Source organism: Manacus candei, unplaced genomic scaffold (genome assembly GCF_025592945.1).
Source record: "Manacus candei isolate 608988 ecotype Guabito, Panama unplaced genomic scaffold, ASM2559294v1 h1tg000002l, whole genome shotgun sequence".
Classification (NCBI taxonomy): Eukaryota; Metazoa; Chordata; class Aves; order Passeriformes; family Pipridae; genus Manacus; species Manacus candei.
Window position 1 is genome coordinate 2,803,253 of NW_026138050.1, and position 15,064 is coordinate 2,818,316.

A 15,064-nucleotide genomic window follows, 5' to 3' on the forward strand; every position below is an offset into this window, starting at 1 on the left:
GCAGCCCCTGGCAGCCCCGGGGCAGCGGAGTCTGGACAGCAGCATCCTCCAGGGGGGCTGCAGCATCCTCTGGGTGGGCTACAGCATCCTCTGGCTCCCAGGACTCCCAACCTGACTGAGAGCTGCCTGGGTGCAGACCACACCGGGGGTCCTGCCATGGGACATCTTCACCCACACAGCCTTGGGTGCCAGGCTGAGCCCTGCGCGGGGTCAGATCGGGTCAATGCCGCCTGCTAGGAGGGAGACAAGATGCAGAGTTGGCAGCTGTTGGTACCATCTGCTGAATTAGAATCACAATCCACTAAACAAACACTGTCTTGGGATAAAAACGTGCTGCTTAAGGCAAGGAGGTATTTCTGCTGCAGGTATTGCTGTGACCTGGGAACCCACCGCGGGGATTTGCGGTGCTATCAAGAAGCACAGGGATAGAAATGAGTCCTGGGAGCTGCATCCTGCCTGTGCCTGTCAGTGTGTCTGTGATTATGGAAGCATACTGGGGCTTGTGCTGTATAAAGTGCTGACACTTCGGGGATAGGCTGCTCTGGATTTTCTGTAGCATAGAATGGGGGGAAAGTGAAATAAAAATAGGTCATGGGGGTTTTGGTGAAAGGCAGCAGTTCAGCCCAGCATGGGAGATCAAAGAGATGGGCAGTGTGACTCAGGGCAGCCCTGGCTCCCTCCCAGGCATTGTCCTTGGCACAATGACAAATTTTATCCTTGGGAATTGCACCCAGCTTGCCAAGATATCCCTGTGCAGAGCAGAAGCCCTCGCTCCCACACCAAGCTGCTGTTGGTCCCACAGCCTGTCCTGCACCATCAGGGCACAAAATGCTGTGTGGGAGGTCAGGATCTTCCCCCAGTCCTGATCCACCTCAGCACATGCAGGTAATACAATCCTGCATGGACCTCAAAAAAGAGAATCATAGACTGCTTTGGGTTGGAAGGGACCTTTAAAGGTCATGTAGCCCAACCCCCTTTCAATGACCAAGGACACCTCTAACTAGATCAGGTTTCTCAGAGCCTCGTCCAACCTGACCATGAATGTTTCCAGGGATGGGGCACCCACAGCTTCTCAGGGCAACCTGTGCCAGTGTTTTACCACCCTCACTGCGAAAATACCTTCCTTATATCTAGCCTAAATCACCACTCTCTCACACAGCAGGCTGCATGTATATGCACTTCAACTCTGCAGTCATCTAGAGGGGTACGTGCAACCCGCAGAGCCGCAGGTGTTTTTTTCCCCTGGGCTGTGGACAGGTACAGCTGTTGTTCACTCAGGGACACCGCGGCTTTTGGCAGCACAGAGGGTCCTACCCAGCCCCTGCTCCCTGGAGCTGGCGCGGCCGCTCCGCAGCTGCGAATCCCGATAAAGCCCGTCCCGGCCCTCCGGCCGCCAGCTCAGCGCGTGTGAGCCCCTCGGTGCCGGTGCTTTGTCACAGCTAAGCGCTCACGCCGGGTTTGTCACAGCTGAGTCGGCTGGCACACGCTCCCCTCCACATTTATCCCTTCCAATTTTGGAGCAACCAGCCGCTCGGAACCGTTCGCCCGACTGCAAACAGCCCGGGGCTGAGCTCGGTGCCTGCTCACCCCGTCCTGCACCGCCCACGCTCCGCAAGGACCCATGTCCTGCAGGACAAACGGGATACATGCTAGGACACGTCAAAATCCTGGAGAAACCCAGCCTCCAGCAGGCCTGGGAGGTCTCCGGGGAGTTCTCTTCTCCCTGGGATACAGCCATGGGATGAGTGGGAATGAATCATAGAATCACCAAGTCACCAAGTCCCACCTTTGAATGGTTCAAAGGTGTGTTAGAGATGTTTAGACCGGACATTTGGAAGCATTTCTCTCTGGAGAGGGTGGTCAAACCCTGGAACAGGCTTCCTACAACGGTGATCAATGCCCCAAGCCTGTCAGTGATCAAAAAGCACTTGGAAAATTCATTCAATAACATGCTTTAGCTTTTGGTCAGCCCTGAAGTGGTCAGGCAGTGGGACCAGATGATCATTGTAGGCCCTTTCCAGCTGAAATGCTATCCTGTCCTATCCTATCCTATCCTATCCTATCCTATCCTATCCTATCCTATCCTATCCTATTCCATATTTCAAAACTCATTCCCACTGCCACCTTGAACCCCCTTCCTCTTCACATATCTCCCTCCTCCCTACGCCCAAGCTCAGGCTGCTGCGCTATTTCCATGGCTGCCGGACGATTTGTGGCCTCCTGCCACCGCTCAGAGGACAGAGATGCTCAGATGAACCATCCAGCATCTCCCCCACACACCCCCCCAGAGTAAATCAGCACAGCACTGGCGATTCCAGCCAGGCTGAGCTGATTTATGCCGGCAGAAGGACACTCCGAAGCACGGCTGTGATTTAGCATTCCCATTAGGACCTGGCCACTTCTGCAGAAGAGGTGCAGCAGGTCAGTTTGTCTCCTCATGGAGAGAGGGATGCAGTGATGAGCAGTGATGGCACTGGCAGCTGGCTGTGCTGCTGCTCCCTGGATGACTCCAGCAGGATCAGTGCTCTGAGAGCACGGCTTCATCCCAGGAAGGTAAAACCTCCCCTGTGATTTACAGCAGGCAGGAGATGCCAGTCCCATCTGCTACCCCAGGCTCTACTCTCTTTTTTATTAAAGTATGAAAGCTAATGTGAGAAACAACAGAGATGCAGGAAAAGTGTCTTCTGTAGGCACGGTTCTTGGGGAGGGAAGAGCTGCAAGGCAGTGGGAGCTGAATTTACCTCCACGGGAGCCCTGAAGAAGATGAGAATCATTTTGTAAAAGGGAGAATGAGGCAGACAAGCCAAAAACATCGCTCAGAAAAAAAAAATCTCCTCTCTGCTCTCTCATCCTCCTTTCCTGATCCTTCCTCTGGTCTCCACACACACTCAGGGCATTTTGCCCTATGTGATGCTCTGCAGCTGGTGCTCAGCCACATAAATCACCCCTTGGCCTGGCTAACAAATGACTAAACAACTACAAAGGCACTTTGCAGCATCATTTTTTTTCACCAGCTTTAGCAGCAGACTGGCTTTTACAGCACAGCTCTCCCTTCCGTTGCTTTATCCAGCCTTCATAATGTACCACCCCCTCAAGAAAAAAGAGGAAAGCAGTTCAAAACCAGGCTATTGCAGAGAAATGGCTCCCACATGGAAAATGGCTCCTCCAGGGGTGCTGCAGCCCCCCATGCTCCTATGGAAAGGCCAATTAGAGCTGGGAAAGCACTCATGGGAGTGCTCAGGTAGGAGGTTTGCTGCTCTTTTGGGGTGCCAAGGCTTGGAGCAGCCAGTGCTCAGCTTGGTGTGGGGTCTGCAGGTCCCACTGGTGGGAAGAGGTTGCTGGAAATGAGGAAAGCCTCTCTGGAGGATGCCTCTCCCATCTTTTCTGGGCACCCCAAAGGCTGGGTTACTTGCTCATGGCAGCATTGCTGCTGGGAGCTGTGCATCTTGCACATCTTTCCTTCTTGTCAGCACCATCACCAGGATGCTCCATCTTTATCCCTGGAGGTGGGAGACCCAGAGGGACACTCACCTCACAGGGCCCTCCCAGCACTCTCTTCCTGGGACAATTTAGTGATGTTTCAGTACCTTTTTGCAGCTTGTTGTGACAAATGTCCCCAGGTTGGTTTTTTAGTGCTTAAACATGTTATATATTTGCTGGTGTGCCTGGGTGGCAGCCCATGGTGGGGTTTTGCGGGTTATCCATCCTCCCTTTTCTCTCCCTTCTGCTGATGGCAGGATCAGACTGAGCCACTAGCTCCTCTCCACAGTTGTCCCCAAGCTCAGTGCTGTCACTGACTGTGTTTGGAGGGCGAGAGGGGAGCTGGGGGGGAGAGGAGCTGCGAGTTCTGGGAGGACACAGGGCATCCCAGGGACACCCCCAGCCCCATGGCAAGGTTTAACCTTCATGGGCCAAATCTTCTCTCTTTTTCCACCTCCCTCCTCCTTCCATTTCTCCAAGAAAACAAAACTTCAGTGGTTTGTCTCACACAGAGGTTGGGCTGGGGCGATGCTGTGCCAGCAGCCACAGCCTTGGAGAGCCGGGGACACGCTGTCCCTCCAAGGGAATTCCCTGAAAATTCAAGGCCAGGCTGGCACTGTGTCTGGCATGCTCAGAGGAGGCTGGATTTACTTCTGACCATAATAATCATGTAATGCCACAGCCTTGCCATGTGCCCTTGGTCATATCCCTTGTTCCCGATGTTCCCCGGCGCTGATGATGCTGTTGGAGACCGTGGGTGAAAATTTAAGCATGATGGAGGGATGGAGCAGGAGGCTGCTGGCCACACACTGTGCTCCTGGCAAGACTGGGAGCCGCAGACGTGTCACACCGTTTCTCCCTCGCGGTCTCCAGGATTAGCTTAATAGCACAGGGAAATAACAGGATGAAAAATTCGCTCCCCTCCAAGCACTAAAAGCCAAGTTTCAAGGTTAATTGTCTGCCCTGTAGGAATAGCTTTTACACACTGCGAGGGGCTTAATTAGTGTCATTTTAGCCAAGCAGAGAGAGCGTGCCCTGGGCCCATACTGCATGCCCCCAAGCCTATTTTCCTCTCCATGAGAGATGATGGATTGCAGGCAGCTTCCCTCCACCAGCACTCAGCAGGGACAGTTTTGGGGCTGATCGTGGAACCCTGAGATGCTCCTTGGCAGCTGCTGCAACCCCGAGCCCCACCCCTGCACCCACTGCACCCTTGGGTCCTGCACTGATGTGCTGCAAAGTGGCCGGATCCTGCCTCTGTCCCCACATGCACCCCTGTCCCCCCCTGGCCAGGAGCACCCATCCCCATGGAGCACCCGTCTGGAAGAAAAAGCACATGCTGCCAGGCTTGGCTTTAAGGAGAGTACAAGGAGATGGAGGAAATTTCTTTCCCCAGTTAGGGTTGTCCTGCGTGTCCCTACCAGCTGCAGGACACGACTGCTCTCTGTGCAGCCAAGGTTTGTTTTCAGCCCAACACCAATCCCCAGCAGCCAGAGCGAGGCCAGACATCATCCGGCACCAAGGGAGGAGGAGAGGAAACTGGATACCAGGGCTGTTGCCAGCAGCGGGGTCTCTGGTGGCACAGAGGCAGCCAATCCATAGGGTGATCCAGGGCTGTCCCAGCCCAGGGCAGCTGCTTCCCATTGGAGCATCCTTGGCAGTGGGCAGGGAGCTCCCACGGAGGGTCCCTGTGCCCTGGCATGGATCCACTGGCAGCCCCTGAGTGAGGTTTCCCATCACCCAGCTTCCATCTTTGCCTGGTTCCAGCTTGCAGATCCCGCAGGGACAGACATGACCCTCTGTGCAATCCAGGCCAGGAGGCTCTCCTGGATGCCAGCCCATCTGGGCTGGAGCAGACCTTGGAGAAGAGCAGCCTGTTGAGATTTAAAGTTTTCCCCATGTTGCAGAAATCATGGCAGATCCCACTAAACCCATCTGGTGGTAAAGCTTCCTCATTCCTGCTCCAGCCACGCTTCCAGCTGGGCTGTCCTCCTCCCACCCCTGTTGTGCCCACATCCCACACCTTGCCATGGGCCTGGTGGGTGCTGGATGCACCCCATACTCCCAGCCCTGCTCCAGCCTCTCCTTCCCCCTCTGCCCTTTGGATTTAATTTCTCCCTGGCAGACGATGTCCAAACAGGGTCCCAGGGGCTCCCCACCAGCAGCAACAAACCACAGCAGAAAACATCCATCCTGACAGACAGGGCTGGCACAGACAGACAGACAGACAGACAGAGCCCCCACACCCCTGCCCAGGCAGTGACCCAAAGCCCAGCTGCTTCCCTTTTCTATGAGGATCTGCAAAAATATCCCAGTTCTTGGCTAGTGGGGGATTCTGCAGGCAGACATCCTGGCAAATGGGACGTCTGGGGTAAGCTGCCTCCAGCCGGTGTGGGAAGGAGGGACGCATGGAAGAGGGAATGGAGACAGCATCTTTAGCAATAGAGGGATTAAACACCTTAAACCTTAAGCAAGGTGCTTTGGCTTAGGTGGGGAAACCCCAGAACTTTTGCTTCTGGCCCCGTTTTCTACAATCAAAGATCAGTTTGGGCTGAAAAGGTGAAGGAAGAGAGGTAAAAAGTTGGCTTCGGCAGTTTCTTTTTGCTGAAGCCACTCGACACCCAGCAATGGCACCCAGCAAAGGCACCCAGCTCCCAGTCTGCCTACAGGGAAGATTATGGCAGCAAAAACTGGTTAGTTACTCATTTTGGGGGGGTAAGAGGGGTAGGGGCAAGGGCCAAGGCAGGAGCCCCCCCGTCCTTTGGCCGGGTTGGTGGGGCATCTGGCACTCATGGCTCACCCTCCCCTCCTGCCACTGCAGCTCAGGACTCACAGTGGTGAGAAGTGATGTATTTTTAATTTGTTTAAGGGAATTAAGCTCATCTGTGTCTGACTGCTCACATCACCTCCACTTTCATTAATTTCTGAGCTGCTTGCTTGGATTCCTCTGGCTCTGGCAGGGGTTTGGCATCGCAGGGAGACCAATTTCCTGCAAATTCAACAAATGTTGAATCTGGAGAGCAGCAGGAGATCTCATTTGCCCCATCTGCACAGTGAGGGTACTTTTGGTTCCTCACCACATCAGCTCCATGAGGACGTTCTGCCTCATGACCAGCCACTGGTTCAGGAATGGCATGGGGAATTCGCTGTGCCAGCAGCTGACAGTGCTTGGTCCCGGGCTGCAGCCGAGCGGGACCGGTTCATCCCAACAGAGGAAAGTGTCTGGCCAAAGGTTGGGTGGAAGTGGAGCAGAAATCCCCCAGGATGCAGCAAGGAGAAAGTGGGAAAGGCTCTGCTGAGCTTCTACACTCCTTCTCTTTTAATATCAATCCAGCCTGGGGCAAGCACAATGCCCAGAGTGGGGAAGCTCCCTGCTCCAGGGGCTGCTGTGTCCCCCACTGGTAGAATGCAAGAGCAGAGCTCTTGCTCATCCTGTGCTCCTGGCATCCCCAGCCCTCTTTCCAGGTCCTCAACCTCCTTCCTGGGGTCTCTGACCCTCTTCCCAGGGTCCCCAACCATCTTCCCATCTTCCTTTTGAAATGCTTCTGTGGTGCAGCTCGTAAACAGAGACAAAAGCAGAGGGGAAAGAAGAGATAAGATAAAAATAACTGCTGCGGGAGTGGGTTTGAAGTAAATAACAGGAAAACATCAAAGAGGAGGGAGAGTGATGCTCTGAGGAGGTATTTATAGCCGACTCTGTGGTTCCTCAGGACAGACCTGCATGCCCCCCATGGAAGCCTCTTCCCTGGCCCCCTCAACGGTGTGTTTGTGTCCCAGAAAAGCACGTCAGCCCTTGCCCAGGTTTTTTTCGTGTGGATTCAGGGGCAGAACAAATCCCCACAGCTTTTAGAGACCACTCAGGAAAGGCTGATGCCCTGTATAGGCTCTGAGCCCAGCCCTCTGCGGCACTGAGCACTGGGATCAGGTACCTGCTGTGGGAGCTGTCACGTGCGGCACGAAGCAGCCTCCACTTCCAGGCTTTTCCCCCCTCCAAGTCCTCAATGAGGGGATTTTTTCTCCCCAGAGGCCTCCTGCGTGTCATATCTGAGAGCAAGGCTGATTGCCTGGGAAAAGCTGGTCGCCAGTGGAGTGAGGGATGAGAGATGGCCGTGGAGGGGATGCTGGGTGCGGTGACTCAGCTCCCTCTATCATCCCTGCTGTGCTGAGCATTAGGCATCTGGATGGCTCGGCATCCAAAATCTGGCTGCTCAGCTAATGGAGACACCCTAATTAGATGTCTCTGGAGCAATGCACCATATCCCTGGGCTGATGATGTGCAGAAATGTTTCTGGAGGCTGGTTCAGCCCTCTGCAGCTTGCACCATACGGGCAAAGACACTGGGGGTGCACAGGGTGGTTTGTAGGTGCACAGAGGACCTGGAGGTGCAGGAAGTGATAGGGAAAGCTGCTCAGCCTGTTTGGATGGATCCAGGGTTGTTCCCACTCCCAGTATGGGACATGACCCCCCAGGGGCCAGGGGACATGGTAACAGTGACCTTTACAGCTGCTTCCTGCTTTGGAAAGTCCCAGCTTCTCTTATAGCATCTGTCCCCGTGAAAGGTACTTTGGAGGGATTTAAAAGGTTTGGGGGATTTAGGGCTTTGGGGGAGAACAGATTGGCAGTAAACCCTCCAGCCAGCTGCGCAGAGTCAGGACCTTTTCGAGAAGGGAAAGCTGAGGGATTTCCACCCTCCTGGAGTCCCAAAATGTCCTCCCTTCTTGCAGCCATCTCCCAGGCTCGGGGAGCAGCCGCTGCTCTGACGGGCTGCAGTACCTCTGCACACCCTCACTGCTGCTCTCTAATCAGACACAGGGTTTGCAATTAAGCGACACAGAGTACCCTGGGGACAGAACCTGCTGTTTGAGCCCAGCTTAGATGAGTTTGGGGAGGGAGAGACCTGATTTCCCACTTAGCAGACAGGTCACGATCAGTGGATTCATTGATCCCAGAAAGCAAAGCCTCCGCTTCATTAGAGACATGCTGGTGATGAACGTGGCCTTAGGGAGCAGGGAAGCTGTGTGAATCCTTCCCTAAATGTTATCTCCACAAGGCTCAGAGTGCAGATGTCGGGAAGCTCCTCCGACAGCACGGCTGCTTTAGGAGGGAGCCTGCTCCTTCCCACTGAGCCCATCACACGTGCGGCTCCAAGGGGCTGAGGCTGGAAAAATGCACCTTATGCCTCTGTGTCTGTCCCGACCCTTTCTCTGGTTTCCCCACTGATGTGTGATGAGGGCAGGATGCCCTGGGTTAAAGCAATGCAAGCTGTGGCTGTGCCAGGGCAGAGCACCTGGGTGAGACCCATGGGGTGCTCCAGAGCTTCGACGTAAGGTGTACCTGGAGTCAGCAGGGGATCCCCAGAGTCAGGGGGTTGGCAAGGGATGTTCACCCATAAGCATGGACATGGCAATACCTTGCAGAGCTGGTTGAGGTGCAGGCAGCACAGGCAGGGCAGAGAACAGGCAGCCCTGGGCAATCGGGCACACTGATGCCGGGCAAGACCCGAGTGCAAGGTCCTGCCTGCTGTGCTCTCAAACCAGGACCATGTGTACACAAAATGTTCTGGCTGTAACAGCCAGATCCTGCTCTGTCCTCTGCTGCATTCCTGATTTTCCCTCCCCAGGCTGGCTCTCACGGATGGACATCGCCTTGCTGGCTCCTGCCAAGAGTTACTGGCAATAACTTCTCAGTGCCCTTCAGTGCAGCTGCTCGAGGCAGCAGATGGGGAGAGGGGCTGTAGCTGTGCCAGACTGGCTGCTCTGTGAGCCTGGTTCAGGATAAGCTGGGCTTATGCAAGTAGCTCCCAAAGTTCCCATTCCCTCTTGTAAATTCCTGCTGAGATACTGGTGTAGTTACTGGGAGCACACCAGGAGCAGCTTCACTGAGGTGAGTGCTGCCCACGGGCTGGAGCAGGGCCCTGCACCGTCCCCTTCCCTGAATCACGACTCTGCACGATAACAACACCCACGGGCGAAAAGCAAGGGAAGGACTGTGAGCCTTCCACATGGAAATTTTGAAGGTTTTCCTGGTTCCCTGCATGAGGGGAACCACTCAGGGGACGTGGCTTTTAAAGAGGTTTCTGCTCCAGGGAATCACACTGTGCTGCTGGTTCGGGGCAGGGATGTGTCATTCTGTTCCTGCAGGTGTTAGGACTTCTTTTTGCCAGTTCTTCCAAGAAAGCATTTCCCGTGGGCAAACCTGCCTGGCAGGATGCCCCAACGCCAACACAGGCATCCTCAGCTTTGACAAGCCTCCCACGCCGTGACACGTCCCCTTTGCAGGGGCAGATCCTGAGCTCCCAAGCATTTGGCTCTGGTTTTTGGCTCATGCTGATCCATGGACAAGCTGGAAGCAAAGCATCCTCTTCCCAGCTTGGCTGCCAGTTTGGGAGCATCTCAGGCTTTTGGAGAATTTAGGTACATGGAGGTGGTGTTGGTTGTTCTCTGCATCCCTTGATATTTAAGGGAACTCAAGGAACAGTGAGGGCATGGGAACAAGGAAAGGAGCAGATGCCTCTCTCAATTTACAGGGATCAGCAACTGAGCGAGTCCTCAGCATAACCAGGGTGTAACTGGGAGCAGAGTCTGCCTCACATACCATATGCTCCCAATCTACCACGTTCAATCAAGCCTAATAAAATTGATAGGGGAACATTGAAAATCTCGTGATTAATTCTTTATGATCTGTAATAGGGGAGCTGTGTGCCAATTACTCGAGTAAATCATTCATCAGAAAATAAATAGAGCTAACCTCCAGCACAAACACTAGAGGATTTCCACCAGGATTGCAGGTCTGGATTGCAGCATCGCACCGCTGGTGCCAGCATGTTATCTGATGGAGGACACAAGAGTAGCTGCAGTTTTGCTGCTTCTCCCCAAGGTCTCATCTCTGTGCTCCAGCACTATTTGTCGTCCTTCACCGTGTGTTTCAATGCTCTGTCCTTGATATCCATGACCCACCAGTCCAGGCCCTTGCAGGTTTGCAAGGGTTAAACCCATAGGGATCAGCTTTATTTCAGGGCACATTTGAACACTGGGACCACGACACAGGAAAGGTGGCACAAAAGAATGGGAAAAAGGCCCCAGACCCATGCTGTACCCATAGGACTTCTGTCAGCAAGGCACAAAGCTGGGGTGGGACCAGGCAGATTGCAAGCTTGGATACAAGAAACCAAGACTGCCAGCGAAAAGTGGCCCTTCCAAGGTCACTGGAGATAGCCAGAAAGCCTGGCTCACTTGGCTGGAGCAGGGGGTGAGAGGGCAGCCACAGGAGCCACAGGCAAACAGGGGAGTTCATCAGCATGTCCTGCATCAAAGGATGGTAGCAAGAGTCACCTGAGGAGAGTGGAAGCCATATGTCCTTTATATCCCTCATTTTCCTTTCTTTTTTTTTTTTTTTTTTCCCAGCAAGGAAATCAATCCTTTGGCCTGGAAACTTTCTCCTGAGCTTGTAAGGAGAGATGACCCTCTGTGCTGAAGTTACCTGGATGCAGTTTCCTGATCAATGTCCTATTTCTAAGGGAAACCCACCCAAGAGCACTCCCTGCCCTGGATTTCCACATGTTGGGAATTCCCTGGGCTGTGTTTGAAATGCTCCTGAGCAAATTGCAATCTCACCAAGCCAGTGTGTCCTACTAACACACATGTAGCATCCTTGACTGGACTGATGCAACTCCATATTCACCAGTGACCTATTGGGACCATGGTGGGATTTCAAAGGGCACTGGGGAGTTCAAGCTGAGAAGAGATTTGGAACAGCTGAGGCATGCCCTCTTCCTGAGCCAAGTGCTTGGAAATGCAGAACTGGATAAAAGGCATACCATGGGGAGAAGAGGAGGGATGGGGACATAAAGAAAAATCCAGTCCATGCAGAAAGCCCGGTGGCCTCTCTGTTCTCTCCCACTCTCTCCCCGGGGCTGTCCCACTCCCACTCCCATTCCCACTTCACTCCCACTCCCAGCCCCACTCCAGCTGCCCGGGGGGTCGAAGTCCAGGCCCGGCGGCCGGACGCGCTCCCGCTCCCGCGGCGGAGGCGAGGTCAGCGCCGTGCCCGTCCCGCAGGCCCCGGGCCCGGCGCGGCTCCTCCCGGGGAGGCGGGACCGCGGCTCCGGCAGCGCCTCGGCGGGCCCCGCGCTCGGCCGCGGCCATGGCGGGGCGGCCCGGGCCGGGCGCGGGGCGGCGGGAGGAGGCGGCGGCGGGCGGGGCCCGGCGCTTCCCGCGGGAGTGCTGCGAGGGGCTGGGCGGCCTGGACTACGGCCAGGTACCGGCGGGCCGCGGGCGGGCGGGAGGGCGGCCCCGGGGAGGGAGCCCGGGGGTGGATCCTGCCCCCCTCCCTTCCTCCCCCCGCCGGTGCCACCGCGGGGCTCGGCGGATCCGCTGGGAATAACCCGCGGGTTGTGCCCGCAGGCGCAGCAGGCCCGGGGCGCTCGGTGCCCGGTGCCCCACGTGCCCTCCCCAGCCCGGTTCCGCCCAAGCCGCGCTCCGGCCGCGCAGCAAGGACAGCACCGGCACCGCGCGGGAGGCCGTGATGGCTTAGGCGGGTGCCCGTGCAGCTCTTGTTTGGCTGTCTGTGCTGTTCTCAGCCAGGTGCCCGTGCAGCTTTCGTTTGGGTTCCCATGCAGGTCTCACCTGGGTGTCCATGCAGCTCTTGCTTGTGCTGCTCTCACCCAGGTGCCTGTGAAGCTCGTTTGGATGACTGTGCAGCTCTTACCTTGGGTGCCTGTACAGCTATCACCCATATATGCCCCTGCAGGTCTTGTTTGAATGCCTGTGCAGCTCTCACCCAGGGGCCCATTTCTCTCTCACCCAGGTTCCCATTTATCTCTTACCCGGCTGCCCATTTATCTCTCACCCAGGTGCCCATGCAGCGCACATGTGAGCGCCTGTGCAGCTCCCACCCAGGTACCCATATATCTCTCACTCAGGTGCCTATGTATCTCTCACCTAGGTGCCCATTTATCTCTCACCCAGATACCCATATATCTCTCAGGTGCCCATATATCTCTCACCGAGGTGCCTGTGCTGCTCTCGCCCTCCCTGACTTTGAGGCTGTGGACAAGCGGGCAGTGCCTGCCACGGTCATTGATTCTCGTCGGGGAGGAGGGGGCAAAGTTGAATGTTCTGTGCCTGTTACGTGGCTGTCCCGGCAGCTCGCAGAGACAGCTCATCCCATTAGGACTCCCCTTTTATCCCGAAAAGCACACACCAGGCACAGGCCAATCTGCCTCCCGCTGGCAGCAGCCGCGAATTTGGTTGTTGAGGAGCAGAAAAGAAGGTGAGTGCAATGTTAACGATGTTGCCAGCCGGGAGTTAGTAGGTCAAGAAGCTTTTGTTCAGCCCGTGCTGGCGGTGTGCTCGGCACCGTACAAAACGAGAGGAAAGAAGCTGTCCTGGTCCTGCAGGATTGCAATTGAAGCAGGATTAGACAGTTCGGCCCCGGTGCCAGCAGCTGTCTGGGTGCTTGGGTTACGGCTTGACAGTTTGAAGGGACAAGGTCTGGTGGGAAAGGGCTTCTCGGGGCTGAAGGGAGGGGAGGAGAGGCTGGCAAGTGTGGGAACAGGGGGAGACGGGTCAGGATCAGGCCCTGGGGGCTGTTCCCATCGTTTCTCACCAGCACCCTTGTCCCCAGGGCTCAGATGAAGAAGCCCGGGGGAGCTGGGCTGGTGGTAGTGGTTTGAAGGAGGCTGTGGACCCCCATAAAGATCCCCCCTTTCCCCGTGGCTGTACAGCCTTTTCTCCTGCACTTTGCACTGTGGGTGGTCATGGCTGGGCAGGAGGCACTTGGAGTGACTGGATGTGCCCTGGGCCAGCACGGGAGCTATTCCCACAGCCTTTTCTTTGGGCTAGGAGCAGTGCTGTGCTTACCAGCCCTTCTCCGTGAATCATACTGTGGCTCTGGTTCTTTCCAAGAACCTTTGAGGAGCCAGTGGGAATTTCTCTCCCGGATGGGCGAGGTGGTGCCTTTTCGAGCCATTCTGTCCCCTGGCATCCAAAGGACTTGCAAACACAGCTGTGTTGGGGAAGCAAAAACCTTCCATGTCTCAGTGTTGTCTTTGATTTTGTTTCAAGCGAGGAAAGAGCTTGGGCTGGGCTGTTTTGTCTTTTGTTTTCAAAGTTTTTGGCAAAAAAAAAGGCCCTGGCTGTCTTTCATCAAATAGCAGCACAGGGAGAGGGAGTGAGGAGGGAGAAGCAGCATGGCTTACTGCATGTAAAAAATGCTGACAATGTCAGGAGCCATCCTGGGAAAAAAAGCTCTTTCTTATAAGGAGAACAGTGAATTTTAAGGGTTTTTTGTTGTCATTAAGACAGGAAATTCTTTTGCAGCTTCTTACAATGCAAATGCATCCCCCTCGCTGTGGAAGGGGTTTACATCACTATTCTTTCATGGAAGACAAGTTTAAGGCTGACACAGTTCATTGCTTGGAGTTTCCATGCAGACCAGCATCCCTGGGGCAGTTCTCTGTCTGCAGGGACACCGAGGTGCTGTGGACAGTGCTCCCTTTCCTGAAACATACTTGGGTTGGCAGCTGCTCTGTGAGACTTGTGAGACTTTGTGAGCAGCAAAGCGAGAGCAGCAGTGTCATTGCAGTGCCCATGTCCTTCTGGGCACTGCTGTGAGTGTGGGGCTCCCAGAGAGCCCAGTGTCCCTGGGGTTTTTGGGGAATGGCTTGGAAGAGCCTTCATTCTCCTACTGGGCTTTGCACCCTGACACAGTGCTTTGCAAGCTGTAACATGTTGCTTTGGGCCATTAGAAGATTCATCCACTCTTGGGGCAGCTGATGGGTTTGATCTGAGGTGAAGTGCCCCATGTTTGGGTATAATGGCCAGTGTCCCATGGGAACCTGCACTCCAGTAACCATCTCTCCTTCCCCAGGTGGATGTGGCAGCCATGGCACGGCTCTTTGGCTACGTGGATGTGACTGACACTGGCTTCATTGTGGCTGTGCTCTCCATCGTCTTCAACCCACTCTTCTGGAATGTGGTAAGAGCTGCCTGCACTCCAGCTGCTCCTTCACTCTCAGCCTTCCTTTCCCAGCTTCCTTTGGGATGCACTTTTGGAGGAGAAACCTCTTTTGGGGAAGTCTGATGGGTTGAGTGGGGGGAATGGTGCTCAATTAGACATTAGAGGTGGGTGAGCAAGGAGCTGTGCTGCAGAGTGAGCTCCTGGGGCTGGAGGTGACCATGAGGGATGTCACAGAGGAGGTGAAGGTGGGAGCCAGCACAGGATGCAGCAGGAATTAGGAGCTGAGCTTGGGAGAGGGGGGAGAGCAATCAAACCCGTCCTTCACGCACTGGTCACCACTGGGACTGAGCATAAACAGCATTGACCCCCTCAGGGGGGCTGCACTGCGTACATTGCCCGCTGCTTCCCCTTGAAATATGTTGGCAGCTGTTTGTGTGGATGGAAGGAAGGAAAAACACTCAGCCAAAAGTTAACCTGAAAAAAAATTCCTCCTCCACCATGCTGCAAAGCCTGGCAAAGAGCTGCAGGGTTGGCAGCAAGCCAGCCCCAACGGGATCAGGGTACCTGTGCTCGGGTTGTGTTCACTGTGTCTGTGGAGGCCACAGTGCTCTGGGAACCATGGCTG

General features: G+C 55.1%; 2 protein-coding genes across 3 annotated transcripts in view; both read left to right on the forward strand.

Moving 5' to 3' along the window:
• FLCN (folliculin) overlaps positions 1–15,064 on the forward strand; it is a 208,640-nt gene that overhangs the window by 77,773 nt on the left and 115,803 nt on the right. The window lies entirely within an intron of this gene.
• Positions 11,621–15,064, forward strand: part of PEMT (phosphatidylethanolamine N-methyltransferase) — a 41,435-nt gene continuing 37,991 nt past the window's right edge. The window contains exons 1-2 of one of the 2 annotated variants that reach the window (XM_051779161.1): positions 11,621–11,736; positions 14,350–14,457. In XM_051779161.1, the coding sequence (XP_051635121.1) occupies positions 11,623–11,736; positions 14,350–14,457 (222 nt within the window). In that variant the 5' untranslated portion in view covers positions 11,621–11,622. Of the gene's footprint in view, positions 11,737–12,529; positions 12,751–14,349; positions 14,458–15,064 lie in introns of those variants that run through there. The other variant, XM_051779169.1, reaches the window with a different exon arrangement.